Genomic DNA, 14,955 nt, shown 5'->3' with positions numbered 1-14,955 from the left:
GCTGACGCCATGAGCAAAATCACAGCCTCCAAGACTGCGGTGGCCATGTTGCGGGCCTCTATTATGCAACAAGCTTCAACCGACTCCCCCAAGAAGGGGGCACCCTTGGTGAGCTCCGAACCTTTCACCCTCTTTTTGGAGTGTTTATGCATATACTAACTTTTTTCTTCTTTTTTAGACGGGTGCTCCAAGAGCTTCATCTTCCCAACAGCCGGACCCCAAGGCCCGGAAGACGACTGTTGGGAGCTCTCCTGGTTCTGCCAGGAAACAGGTGGCGGCTGAGAAACAGCCGGCCACTTCTTCTAAAGCTCCAACTAGGACGCCTAGAGGTATGAAGTTGTCCTTGTAAATTTTAGACTTGCTCCCTTTGTTACTAAGTCTAAACCGTTTGTTTATGCTTGATGCAGTCGGCCCCCAGGAGCCTGACTTGGTAGAGATGGCCAAGTCTATGATCAGGGCAGTTCCTCCAGCTGAAAGGGAGGCGGTCAAGGGTGTCGGCACCCTTGACCTTGACGGGATTGCAGGGGTCCTTGCTGAGGTATACTTAGCATATTTTTGAGTATTTGAATTTCTGGACGCCTGTTTTCTTTTTTGTTTGGAAACTGACGCCTGTTTTTTTTTTGTACTTAGGCCCTGCTCCGAGTTAACGGCCTTCGCAAGCCGCTTGATCGGAAAAACAAAGAGGTAAAGGCTGCAAAAGCTATGGCCGCCTCTGATTGTGATAAGGCAATGTTTCAAATTGCCCAAAATGAAGTACTGACCATTGATATTCTTTATTATCAGGCGCAGGCTACCGCCGCTGTTCGGGCTCAGTTAGAGGCGGCCCAGAAGAAGAATGACGAGCTGGAGGCGACCATCACAAATCTCAAGGCCGAGCTGAAACCTCTTCGCCTGAAAATGTACTCTTACGAAGCCATGGAGAAATCCTTGGCCAACGTAAAGGAACGCCTGGTGACCCAGGAGAAGAGTCTTACCCAAGAGCTCTCGGAAAAGGCCGAGCAAGAGAAGAAAGAGCTGGTCCGGGAGATGATGGAAGACTCCGCTCAAATCCAGCGCATGACCTGGGGCCGCCTCTTCCCCAGTGCCGACTTTGCCTCTTGGGAAAGAACGTACCGCCAGTGCTCGGATGCATATAATCAACAGATCCTGGCGGCTGCTTAAGAAGAGGCGTTGGGGGAAGAGTTGGAGGAGGAGGAGGAGGAGGAGCCGGTAGTGGCGCTTGTGCCGCTTGGGGGTAAGGCATCAAAAAAGGATGCAGATGAAGCCGAGTCCAGAAAGAAGAGTGCTGACCAGGCGGCAGCTGCTAATACTTAACTGCCCCCTTCTTAAGCTTTATGTATTCTTTCCACAGCATGCGTGCCGTTTGCTTTGTATTTACCCGGCCAGGGGGCCGGGGCTTTGAATATTTTGCTGGTCTTTAATGACCGGCTTATTTTTAATGAATTTTTGTTTTGCTTCAAATTTGTCTAAGTATTCCATATCTAATATCCAATTGTTCACTAGACCGACTGTTTTACATGGCCGAACGTTGCAGACAGGTACGGAGAGTTAGTACGCCGCCTATGCCCCTGGACGACTGGTTGTTTGTTTCCAGGATAGACGATCAGTCGGCCATTTATCCAATCAGTATTCGAACTATTTTGTCTGGATCCTTTTTAGGCAGGCGGTCCTGTAATTTGTAAATTTAACCAAGTAGGAAAGTGGTCTGACCAAGTAAATAGAGTATTACCTAGTCGCCAAGGAATTGTGTAGTAGAGAAAACAAGCGGCGGGTACCGGTTGTTTCCCTTTATTGCCAATGTTGTTGGCTTTTAACTCATAATTTTTTAACTTAGCAAGAGTAGCGATTGAGGGCCCCTGTTTGTTAAAAACAGGCGGACGAATCATACCTTTTAGGCTCCATACTAAGTTTGAGTGACTATTAAGTTAACATAGGAGTTACTTAGTCTTCGTCACAATCTAGATTGAGTAGTAGAGGTACCAGGCGGCGAAGGCCGGCTAGACCCCTTGATTCGCCAATGTTTGTTGGCTATTAACTCAATAGGTACCCCCTGTATTTATCCCAAGTAATACAGGCGGTCATCTGACTCAGATGTCAACTGCTACCACTGGTTTGATTAGTGATAGAGTTATCCTTGTCTCAAAAACGGCTACGTGGTTGCCCTTGGGGACAGTCGTATAGGTGCCGTGTAATTAGTTTATAGAACAATGTTCCACCCAAAAGGGAGCTGCTCTCTGCGACGAATTTCATCCGGATGGATGCCGTCGGACGCCTGCTATGACGTTGGGACAGGTCGTATTAGTTTTATAGATTTGATCAGTTGACTTGGCGCCTGGTCTGATCATTCGGCCTGTGGCCTTGGTAAGTTCTTGGTGAACGTAGGTGCTAAGTAAAAGGAGGGTAGCCGCCTATTAGGCACAGGGTCGGCCAGGCCCTAATCTTTTTAGCTAAGTATTGTGAGTTAAATACTCAATGGAGAGTAGCCGACTGTAAAGGTACAGACGGCATGCCCCTCTGAAGATAGAGTGAAAAACTCAATGGAGAGTAGCCGACTGTAAAGGTACAGACGGCATGCCCCTCGTTGTACAAAATTGAATAGTAAGTGGAAACTTTTATTAAGTAGCTCTTGACTATTTGCATCATTCAAAAGAAATATTTCTTAAGATTATCTACATTCCAAGTTCGAGGCAACGGTTGTCCGTCTGGTGTTTCCAGACGGTAGGTACCGTCCCTGACTTCCTCATAGATTCGGTAGGGTCCTTCCCAGTTGGGAGTTAGTTTGCCAGACTCATTAGCCCTACCAACTGCTTCCATTTTTCTAAGTACAAAGTCCCCTATTTTGAGTGGACGCCTGTGTACTTTTTTGTTGTATGATCTAGTCATTCTCAGGCGATAGATTTCATGGCGCAAGACATCATTGCCCCTCTTTTCAGGAAGTGAGTCTAATGCCAGGCGCATGGCTTCCCAGTTTGCCTCTTCGTCATATAGCATTACTCGAAGAGTCGGCTCATAGTGTTCTATTGGAAGAACCGCTTCCGCACCATAAGTTAGGAGGAATGGAGTTTCTCCAGTCGCCCCTTTTTCAGTCGTCCTAATGGCCCAGAGAACATGTGGTAGTTCATCCGCCCATAGGCCGCCTGCTCGTTCAATCTTTTTCTTGAGACCGTCTGAGATGATTTTATTAAAGGCTTCTACCTGGCCGTTTGCTTGTGGACGGCCGACAGATGCAAAGTAGTTTGCAATTCCTTGGTCACCCAACCAGCTTTTGAGAACAGGCGTCTCAAATTGGGGACCATTATCAAAAACCATAGACATGGGAACCCCGAACCGAGTGATGACATTTTTCCAAATGAATGAAATTACATCTTTCGTCTTGATTCCCTTTACAGCCTCCGCCTCTACCCATTTAGTGAAATAGTCGACGCCAACAAGTATGTACCTCCTGCCGCCTGTAGCAGGCGTATATGGACCCAGAATGTCCATGCCCCACTTAGCAAACGGTAGTGGGCTGTGAATGGTAGTGAGGTTAGTAGCCGGACGGTGAATTAGTTTGCCAAACCTTTGGCACTTGTCACATTTTTTCACTATCTCCATTGCATCTGCTTCCAAAGTAGGCCAAAAGTAGCCCTGCCGCCTTGCCCTCTGAGCAAGCATCCTACCACCTATATGAGAAGCACAGTAACCAGAGTGAAGATCATCTAGTATCTCTCGTCCCTTTTCTGGAGTAACACACTTTAAGAAGGGTTGAAGGTACCCCCTCTTGTGAAGTTCTCCCTTTATCATTTCAAAACAGGTGGCTCGTTTTTTCAGTGCTGCCGCCTGTTGAGGATCATCCGGCAGTGTACCGTTTGTCAGATATGCCCTGATTGAATCCATCCAGGTTGAGCTTCTGTCTAGGATTCCAATAGGGTTTTCCTCGATGCTTCTCTTCTCCATTACTTCCCAAAAAACAGTTCGAGGAGTATCGGAGGAGGCGGATGATGCTAATTTTGACAGTGCATCCGCCTGGTTGTTTTCTGATCTCGGCACTTGGATCAGATGGAAATCCTCAAGGGAGCCGACTGCTTGTCGGACCGCCTGTAAATACTTGATCATGGCCGGATGGGTTGCTTCGTATCCGCCATTGTACTGACTCACTATCAATTGTGAATCGGAACAGGCGTCTATTTTTCTTGCCCCTGCCGCCTTGCACATGCGGATCCCGGCTAGTAAAGCTTCATATTCTGCCTCATTGTTTGAAGCCTGAAAACTGAAGCGTAGAGCATACTCGTACCTGTCGCCTTCTGGCGACTGACATATGACGCCTGCTCCACAACCATTTGAAGTAGAGCTTCCGTCCACATATACCTTCCATACTTGGTCTGGAACTTGAGAGTTAGGAGGACGAGTCATCTCTACAATAAAATCAGCAAAGGCTTGCCCCTTCACTGCTTTTCTAGGCTCGAAAGTAACTTCGAGGCTCTGTATTTCTATGGCCCATTTGATCATTTGGCCTGACGACTCCATGATGGTCAGTGGCCGCTTGATAGGTTGGTCTGTATACACGACGACTGCATGTGCCAAAAAGTAGGGCTTCAATTTTTTAACATCCATGAAGAGTGCAAGACCGAATTTCTCCACTAGGGGATACCTCAACTCGGCATTTTTCAGTACGTGACTGACAAAGTAGACCGGGAGCTGACAGCCGTCCCTTTCAGCAAGGAGAACAGCGCTTAACGCATGATCAGAGACGGCCAGGTACATGTAGAGAACCTCTTTAGGCAAAGGGCTGACCAGCCTCGGCAAGGAATGCAAGTGAACTTTTAATTTCTGGAAGGCGGCCTCAGCATCCGGCCCCCATTCAAACCTTGCCTTTTTCTTAATTGCCTGGAAAAAGTATAGGCATTTGTCGCCTGATCGGCTTAGAAATCTTCCCAAGGCTGCCAAACAACCTGTTAACTTCTGAACCTCTCGGATGGTACGAGGCGACTGCATGTTAATGACCGCCTGCACCTTCTCAGGGTTCGCCTCTATTCCTCTCTGATTGATAAGGAATCCAAGAAATTTCCCAGACTCAACTCCAAATACACATTTCTTGGGATTGAGCATGACATGGTGCCGCCTGAGTGTGGCGAAAGTTTCTCGGAGGTCCGACAGATGATCTTTCTGAAGTTTAGTCTTGACAATCATATCATCAATATATGCCTCGACGTTTCTCCCAATCTGATCAAAGAACACAGTGTTTATCATTCGTTGGAAGGTAGCCGGGGCATTCTTAAGACCAAACGGCATGACCGTGTAACAGTATAACCCCTGATCAGTGACGAAGGCCGTCTTCTCCCGATCTTTCTTCCATAAAGGAATTTGATGGAAACCAGAATAGGCGTCCATAAAACTCATTAAGGCATGGACGGCTGTTGAGTCGACCAGGTTATCAATTTTAGGCAGAGGGTAACTGTCTTTGGGGCACGCCTTGTTTAAGTCTGTGTAGTCTACACACATTCGCCAGGTGCCATTTGGCTTTTTAACAAGCACCACATTTGCAACCCAGTCTGGGAAGTAACATTGCCGAATGAACCCTGCATCAAGTAATTTTTTAACTTCGGCGGCTGCCGCCTGACTTCTTTCTTTGCCATGGTTCCGCTTCTTTTGCCGTACCGGCTTCTTTTTCGGATCCACGGCGAGTTTATGTACTGCCAGATCAGGACTAATGCCTAGCATTTCATGGACTTCGAATGCAAAGATGTCCTTGTATTCTTTCAATAGGTTGTGAAAGTCGTCACCAAGGTTTCTCAGAGCAGTCGTCCCAACTTTGACTGTTCGGTCAGGACGTGAGTCGTCTAAGATCAGGTCCGCATGCTCACCAGCCGGCTGAGGGCGGAACTCATCCGGCCGCTCCTCTGCCAATGATTGCTATTTTCTTGCTTTTCTTGCGGCCTCTGTCTGGGACGCCTTTCTCTTTTTGCCGCCTGCCTCTTGAACAGGCGCACCCTCCTTGACATTGTCAAGGTTTGTTTTTTCACCACTTGACCCAGTGGCCATAACAGTGGGCTTGACATCCGAGAGATAGCACTCTCGGGCCATCCTCTGATCTCCCCTTAGGGAGCCGACTGTTCCATTATCCCTCTCAAACTTGAGCAACATAAGAGACGGGATTATAACAGCCTTGGAATTATTCAGGGTTGGTCGACCCAGAATCATGTTGTAGGCCGAGAGTTCCTCTAATACTAGGAACCGGACTACCATGTGTCGTCCTTCCCCTTTTTCGCCCAGGCGAATGGGTAAATCTACTCGTCCCAGTGGGTGGACGACTCCTCCTCCAAACCCTACTAAAGGGTGGGAGGCCGGATGTATGCAATCAGTCTGATATTTCAGTTTTGACAGACATTTGCTACTGATGAGATCTGAGGAGCTCCCGGTATCTATGAGGATTCGGCCAACTCTCTGGTTGGCCACTTTACATTCAATAACGAGAGGGTCGTCATGCGGCCCCCTTACCCCTCCTAGATCTTCTTCAGTGATGACAATCTCAGGAAATGTATATTTGGATGGCCGTTCTTGGTGAACGGAATTTACATCTAACCGCCTTATATTATCTTTGTTGCCCCTAATAGTGGGGCTGCCTCCTGAGAAGCCGCCTGCAATGGTGTAGACGACTGCATCATCTGTATCGGAGCTGTCGGCCTGTTGATTCTTTTTGGCCGACTGCTTTTTTGAGGAAGTGTTCCCCGTAGATTTCTTGACATAAGTATCAAGATCACCTTGCTCAGCCAGGCGGTCTAGGTACCGCATAAGACTGATGCAGTCAGTGGTGTGATGACCAACGTCATCATGATAAGCACAGATTTTATCTTGGTTCCGGTTGTTTGCAGAACCCTTCATGGGGACCGGCTTCTCAATTGAGATCCGTCCCTTGATTTATTTTAGGATAAACTGGTTATCCTTGTTAAACGCATACTTTGGGGAGTATGGTTTGAATTCTTTTTTCTTTTTCTGGGTCGACTATTTAGAGGAATCAGCCGCCCATACCTCTTTTCTTTTCTCATCTTTGTTAGACGACTGTTTCTGTCGTCCTTCTCTTTTGTCGAACCTTTTCCCGTCCGACTGTTTTATCGTACAAAGATCAGTCGCCTGTATATAGGCTTCTGCTTCAATCAAGGCCACTTGAAGAGTCGCCACCCTTTTTCGAACCAAATCAAATTTGAAGGTAGACCCGTCTTTGAGACCTCTGAAAAAGTCGGTATAAGCTACCTCATCCGGTAACCCTTGAATCTGTATTCTCATCAGGTTAAACCGCCTGATGTAAGAACGAAGCCCCTCCTTCTCGCCCTGCTGAATTGTTCCCAAATTAAGGGTCGTTTTCTTCGCAGGGATGTTCATGGCGAAGTTGGAGGCAAATAAGTAAGCAAGCGTCCTGAAGCTATTTACACAACTAGTCGGCAGGTTGCCGAACCATTGCTGTGCAATTCCTTTGAGAGTCGCTGGGAAACACTTGCACCAAGTGGGATCATCCAACCCTTGAAGGTACATCAGGTTGGTGAATGCCATCAGAAGCTCTTCTGGGTTAGTAGTGCTGTCATAGGCGCCTACTAGTACATTTTTCACTTTGGTCGGCTGAGCGGCTTCAGTAATTTCCTTGGAGAAGGCCGACGGCTGTTCACCAAGTCTAAGCAACCGTAGTTGCCAGTCCATAGGTTGGACGTTTTTTGCTGCAGGTCCACCAAATGGAGGTGGCTGCAAAAAATACTGTTGTTGCGGCACAAATGGTAAGTTTGGTACCGCCTGAGCACTATGAAAGCCGGACTGACGGGAGGTGCCGCCTGACTGACTCTCATGGTACGACTGAGTATGCCTCATCGAGGCATTTCGCAAATTGTCTTGAAAGTTTGAAGTAGAGGCCAACTCTGACAATCGGTCACTCTTCTTCTGCTCTAGCAGTAGCCGAGCATCTGTGAATGTTTGCTTCGACCCGTCCGCCTGAATATGACGAACCGGTTTCCTATTTCCTGTAGGATAACGGAATTTTGTGAAATCAAGGGCAGGTGGCTCCCGCTTCCTAGATTTAGGATGAGGAGTCGCCTCTCGCCCTTGAACTGGCTTCCTCTTCAGTGAAGTGGAGGGTTTCTTGGCCGACTGCTCCTTGACTGGAGCAGTCGACTTCTTGTTGATCAACTCTTGAATCTCTCCCTTGAAGTCCCTCATGAAGGTCATGAGTTCGTTCCTTGTAATGGGAGCAGACCCATCAGTCGGCTGTTGCCGAACAGGCGGTGCGCCTGCTGGCTCGCTTCCTGTTTGAAGATGCTCCTGTTCCCTCCTTTCGGTATGACGGGCACGTCGGGCCCTTAGGGTCCCGTCTGAAGCTGTATGAGCTTCAACTTCAAATTCACTTTCGGTATCATGGTCCGACTGAACTTGAGGGTCGTCTAGGGGACGCCTCTCTTCAGGAGTCGGTACAGACTTGGATGCCATCTCTGAAGTACTCTCCCCACAGACGGCGCCAAATGTTTCGGGGTTTTCTGATGTCCTGCGGGAGAGTTACAATTCCGAGACTGGAACCGGACGCCTGTACCTGCAAAATAACGGAGACTCCTGTGAGCTCCGCCTCCAACGGTCAAGTTAGTAACTGATTAAGGAGTAATTAATACGGAAATTAAAGTGATTAGGTCTCTCTAGGTGAGAGTGATTAGTGTAGGTAATCTGCTTTGTTGGCGAGATCAGCCGGTTATTACTGTGTGTAATTAATGTGTTTGTTCCGTAATGTTTTTCGTAAACTTCTTCTCCTTCCCCTTAATGAGGATTAAGGGAGGTATTTATAACCTTGGGAAACGCGCCCATCCTAGGTTTAGGTAAACCTAGGGCCGATTGGGCTTCCCTCGGAAATTGGGCCTGGGTGGCCGGTTTCTCCATTAGGCATGGGGTATGCCACATGTCGTGACATAACAGGTCCAAGGTGGACGATTAAGCGCATGCCACGTGGCAAGCCCTGAAAGTTCCAACTAGGAGACACTTGGCAGGACCTGATTGGTCCACGTGGCGCATTCCGATTGGTGGGAGCAAAATCCCCTAATCACCTTGCTATTTATAGGGAAATGAACCCTTGATTTTCATTTCCCAACCAATGTGGGAGAATGAAAAATTTTGATAATTAATTTAATTCCAAATTAAATTAATAATTAAATCAATCACAATGCAACAAGTGTCAAAGGGAGAGAGAGAGTTAGGTGAGGACCATGAACCTTGGGGGAACCATTTCCTTGCTCCCAAGGCATGCTCCAAGCCTTTGGTCCCCACTCACCTCAAACCGCCACCAAGCATGCTGGCGTAGCAGCCAGCTAGCACCCTAGCTAGTGCTACCAGCTAGCACCAGCCAGCAAGCCCCGCATCACCCCAGCCAGCATATGCGTGCTGCGCTGGGTGATGCTCGTGCTGTTGCTGCTGCTGCATGCTAGTGCTAGGCGCTGCTAGCTGCTAGCGTTGGCCCGGCACTCACACTCGCACGCAAGGCCCCTGCCAACACGCACACCCATGCAAGGCTCAGCATGCGTGCTGCTAGCGAGCCACACATGCTGGATGGCTTGATGCTTGGCGATGATGCTGGGCACACACGCACACGCACACACACGCAAGTGCCCAGCACTGCGATGGTGCTATGTTGCGTGCAGCGATGGTGCGATAGGCCTTGGCACAAGCACACGCACACACGCACAAGCCTAGCCATGCGATAGTGCTGTGTTTGTGCTGCGATGGTGCGATGGGCTGGGATAGTGCCTAGGCACCCATGCACGCATGCTGCGGTGCTGCTGTGCCATGCAAAGGCACGCCCACACGCACATGGTGTTGCAATGGGCAGCCTAGTGCGCCTAGCACTCATGGTTCGCCTAGCACACCATGGTGCCCCTAACACACACATGGTGCGCCTAGGCTTGCGATGAGCTAGTCTAGCCTAGCACTTCACATGGCTAGGCCAAATGTGATGCTACGGCTATGCTCGTACTTGTTGCTTGTGATTTTGCGACGCTCGGTCTCGATATCCGACGTCTGTATCCGTAAAACTCCGTCGACTCATTAAATCCTTTGGATTAATTCGTCGTCTCAGATCGGTTGTTCGATTGGGTTCGACCCGAAGGGTTCAGTTAAGATTAAGCTGTAATATTAATTATACCTTAATATTACTGATCGGAAGCGGCCTCCACCTAGGCATTTCGATCACCTGACCTTACTGAAGAATTAGCTCTGTAATAATTCTGAACCCTCTATCAGAATAATACACTTGTTGGAAGGACACTATTCCTTTCACCTGTCACAGGTGACACATGGCTAAGCCACGTCACACCTGTGAGGGGCAAATGTTTAGGGTAACAAACTACCCTAAACGCATGGCCCAATGGCCCTTTGACACATGGCAACCTCTAAGAGGTCTACAGGGCTCCAATCCCCTAATGACACGTGTCCATGGAACCCTAAATGAGAGACAGGTTCTCCACTATAAATAGTGGATCAAACCTCATTTATTGGGCATTCATAAATTCACCCATAAACACTATACATCAAAATCGAGCAATATTCATTGCGGAATTCTCCCAAACCGTGAGAAGTATTTACCATTTCCGTACAATTTACTACTCCAAACGTATACTAACTTGATCGTCGGAGGTGGAGCTCCCACCAACTGGAGTCTTCGTTGTTTTGTAGGTACAGGCGTCGGCTGCGCATACTAGGGGTTGTAACTATTCCGAGGGACTCCAAAACCCCCGAAACACTCGTTATTTGCCTTTTTCTCCTTATTGTCCGTTCTAGGTTGTTATTTATAGGAAGATGATATGGATTTATAAGGGTTTTAGGTTTTTCATTAATTTTTTGATCCGAACAATTTTAACATGAAATCAGAATGTGAAGGTTATTAATGATATTTCATGAATTTTAACAATTAGAATGTGAATTTTAACTTTGACATAAATGCAAAGACATTGAAAAACACTGCTGGTGTCAAGCTTGGAGAAGTGGAGATGGACCTATGCTCAAGTATGCTTGAATCGACAAACATTATTTTGACTGTGAAAGTTATGTTAATTATCAGGATCTGTGTTTTACAGATATTGACAATAATTGTAGATTCCATATGACTTATTATTAATGATATTTCTTTTTCTCGTCACAAAATGGATATTTCATAATAAAATTTCTGTACAAATTACTCGAGATTGTAATAAACCAATTGTGAATCTTAGAAATCTCACCATCAAAACAAATAAAATAAAAGGCGGTTATAGGCTTATAGAAAAGAGTTCATCGTGCACATTTAATTGCTACAGAATCGACAACAAGTTTAATCCGCTTTACTACCCTAAACCTGAGCCAAAAAAAAAAAAAAAAATTGTTACATGCGCTGTAAATCATCCCTCTTTTTTTTTATGTTTTTCTATTGTTGTTGATGGCAGTATCCTAGAGATATAAACAAGTACTGTTTGAGTGGTGCGTATGAAAGTTTGTTAAAGCCAAAACAAAGGAGAATGTGAGTGTGGAACTTAGCTGGCAAACCTCTAAGTGTCTCTAATTCCTTCTTTCTCAACAATACCAACAATGTCTTCACTCCTTCACTTCACTTCACTTCTTTCCTTCTTCAGCTAGCCTAACTAAATATTACTCATTATTACTACCATTATTATTATTATTTCAACATTATTCTCTGCCGTAATTTATTTTCCTGATAATTATTATCCCCTTTTCACACTGCTAAAATTCCGGCAACTCTAGAGTTTCTTTCCATTTTTGTTCATCTTATTGATTAGGGTTTAACACTGCTTGTTTTTTTGGGTTCAGTATTAAAAGCCTCAATGAAATGAAAATTGTGGTGGGTCTGTGCTTTGCTTGGAAGATTCTGAAACTACCTGCATTATACGGTGTCCTTTTCCCCCAATTTAATTAAAACTATTTAATTTAATTCAATTCTATTCTATTCTCACCAGTCAATTTCAATCTTCGCCATTGAAATCCTGCTTCAAAAATGGTTCGGCATTCCGGCTTCTCTTCAACCTAAGGTACATTCCCTTTATTGTTACTTGTTTTTCGGAAAAAAGTTAATGATGTAGACGGGATTTGATTCCGGGTTTTGGTACTCAATGCAATCCCAAAACCCGGAATCAAAATGCATTGTTTTGTATGGTTTTATGCATAGAGTAATAGAAAGATTCCTGAACTATGTGCTCTTTTTGAAGCGTTCTAAAGGTAAAGGGGAAAAAGTAAACTAATGAAGAAGAAAGAGTACTGGGTTTTTTGTTCATTTTTTTTTTTTGCAACTTTAATAATTAGGAATTTTGCCTTTTTTTTTTCTTTTTACAAAATGGCCGTTTAATTGATTCCTAATTCCTGTAACCCTTTTTTAATTTTTATTTTATTGTTGTTTTGCTTGAAGAGTTCAACTCATTGATTGAGGATCTGAGGGGTTTCAATTTTTAATATTACAGGTGTTTGACATGGTTGGTACCTATCATTTGCAGATCTTGATAAGAAATCATTTGTACTTCTGACAAGTTGTTAGAGTCTCTTTGCATCAATGGGGCTTCTTTTTCGAAGTCTCGTGGTGCTTCTGATGTTATTATCGTCGTCTTGGCTACCAATTGTTGTTGCACAATCGCCTGCGAGCTCGGCTCGTGAATTGGATGCTGTGCTCCAGGATTATGCTTACAGGGCATTTGTTCATCCGAGGACTGGTGTTGTATATGATGGGACAGTGCCTTCGAATTTGACAGGGATTAAGGTCGCGGGTATAAGGCTAAGGAGTGGTAGTTTGAGAAGCCGGGGTGTAAAATACAAAGAGTTTGATATTCCAATTGGTGTTGTGGTGCAGCCATATGTAGAGAGGCTTGTACTTGTTTATCAGAACTTGGGAAATTGGTCTAATGAGTATTATCCATTGTCGGGGTATACTTATTTAGCTCCAATGCTTGGATTGCTTGCATATGATGCTGTGAACTTATCAGCGACGAATTTGCCCCAATTGGATATTAGGTCATCAACAAGTCCGATAAAAATTCAATTTTCGGATGTTAAATCTGTGCCAGATGGGTCTGTGGCGAAATGTGTGTGGTTTGATCTTCGTGGTAATGTCAATTTCAGCCGAGTGGTGGCAAAGAGTACCTGTTCTACTGTTCAACAGGGGCATTTTGCTTTGGTTGTTGAGAGCACAGCTCCTTCCCCTGCACCTTCAGCGCCTGCCCCATCTCCGGTTTCTCATAAGCATAAGATGAAGAAAAACATGAAGAAAGTCTGGATATTCGTTGGATCCATACTGGGTGGAATATTATTGTTGGTGCTTCTGGCAATGTTGTTAGCATGGTTGAAAAAATATCAGCAGAAGAAAAAAATGCAGCATATGGAGAAGGCTTCGGAGGGTGGTGAAGCTCTGAGGATGACGTCAGTAGGGAGTGCTAAAGCACCGGCAGCAATGGTTACTAGGACACAACCGACTCTTGAGACGGAATATGCGCCCTAAACTCTTCCTTTTGCAAATTGTACAAGCTCTCCTCTCCTGCCATTCACATTCATATGTCCAATTCTTGCATTCACATTCTTCTGATTCCACACCTGTTTTTGGTTGGGTGTTTCCTCCTTGCCTTTGAATTCTATAGTTGCTTGTTGGACAGGTCTTTCAGTTCTGGTGTGGGCATTATAGAAATTACCGGTGTAGATAGCATTTTGTTTAGATTGCTAGACTCATAGTCTCTTCATTCGTTGTGGTGTGCATTATGTGACTGATTTCGGTGTTTTGACCGACAAGGAATAAGATTCTTTCGTATATTCATCTCAACATTTGATATTTACTTGTGCTGTTTTCCCTAATGATTTGTCCCATTGAATCAAACATCCAGATAGGTGATGATCTTTATTTTCATATGTGTTGCTGGCTTGCTGCATGGAGCAGCAACTCTCATGATTATCATCATATTTTGTATTTCTTTTTTTGGGAAGGAATCCTCATTAGTCTTAGTTATCGCGTATCAGTAATTTGAGCAAAGATCCCATCTTTACGCTTTACCCCCTTTTTTTTTTCAAGTTCTTTCAGTCGGGAAGGGGGAAAGAAGAGGAAGAGGGGGGGGGGGATTTAGAGGATCTTTGTGGACGATCATGAGATCATTTCTTGGTTCATGTTTTTCCATAGAAAAACTTATGTCATTGAACATTTGATGCAACACAGATTCTAGAATTAGTTTCAAAGTGCCACCCACACTCTTGTCAATGTCAGAAGGCTGAGGACAAACTTTCGAGAGGTATGATTAGAGCAGGATTTTTTTTTTTTTTTTTTTTTTTTTTTTCATTTTAGTTATGTTATTTCTGCCTTAAATTTGGACCACCATCTTTATCTTCTGGAGTTGGCAGTTGAGTCAAATTCACTAGTTAAGACAATTTGCTTGTAGCATTTATGTTTTGTAGGTGCAGAACATGTGCTACCATTGCTGGTCTCTTCTTCTGGGTAGATATTTAAGGTAGAGGGGTGCGGCTCAATCGAATAGTATAGAAACCTGTAATATGGGTTGGTTTGTTCTCAGAAGCAATTTTGTCTTTTCATTTAGTGCATTCATCGTTTAAGGTCGACTTTAATGTCGTCGTTGTATTGTCTAGAATTTGTTTTTTCTATCATTTTTACTACTTGTAATTCTGCAGCCTAGTCTTGAATATCAGTTGACTGGATAATTTGAAGTCAATGTTTTTGGCCAGGGTTTTTGATGCTGAAGTTGCAGGATGAGTTTCTTTCAAGTAAGTTCTACAAATATCTAGTTGTATCAAATTGTTTAGGTTTCACATCATAATTTGTATTTTTCCCTTCCTCTTTACAATGTAAGTAGTCTTAAACTTTGCGCTTTTAATTAGTTAGTAATAAAATGCTACTTATATTGTACTCATGATGACCATACATTTGGTGATAGCTTGAATTTTGGCTTTCATACTTGATGCTTGTTTAGATATCTTGTACTTTCA

At 44.9% G+C, this 14,955-nt stretch overlaps 1 protein-coding gene across 2 annotated transcripts; it reads left to right on the top strand.

Annotated features, from left to right (window-relative positions):
* The first annotated feature begins 11,059 nt into the window (after nucleotides 1-11,059).
* On the top strand, nucleotides 11,060-13,780 carry LOC110708196. 2 transcript variants are annotated; one of them, XM_021886283.1, is made up of 2 exons: nucleotides 11,060-12,017; nucleotides 12,477-13,780. In XM_021886283.1, the coding sequence occupies exon 2, from the start codon at nucleotides 12,533-12,535 to the stop codon at nucleotides 13,469-13,471; it is 939 nt and encodes a 312-aa protein (XP_021741975.1). In that variant the 5' UTR covers nucleotides 11,060-12,017; nucleotides 12,477-12,532; the 3' UTR covers nucleotides 13,472-13,780. The 2 variants fall into 2 exon arrangements, with proteins under 2 accessions (XP_021741975.1, XP_021741973.1); XM_021886281.1 differs by having other exon boundaries at nucleotides 11,064-12,017; nucleotides 12,444-13,780.
* The last annotated feature ends 1,175 nt before the right edge of the window (nucleotides 13,781-14,955 follow it).

This window comes from Chenopodium quinoa, unplaced genomic scaffold, assembly GCF_001683475.1.
Source record: "Chenopodium quinoa cultivar QQ74 unplaced genomic scaffold, ASM168347v1, whole genome shotgun sequence".
Taxonomy (NCBI): Eukaryota; Viridiplantae; Streptophyta; class Magnoliopsida; order Caryophyllales; family Amaranthaceae; genus Chenopodium; species Chenopodium quinoa.
Note: the sequence above shows the minus strand (reverse complement) of the source record. Positions and strands in the feature narration are given on the sequence as shown.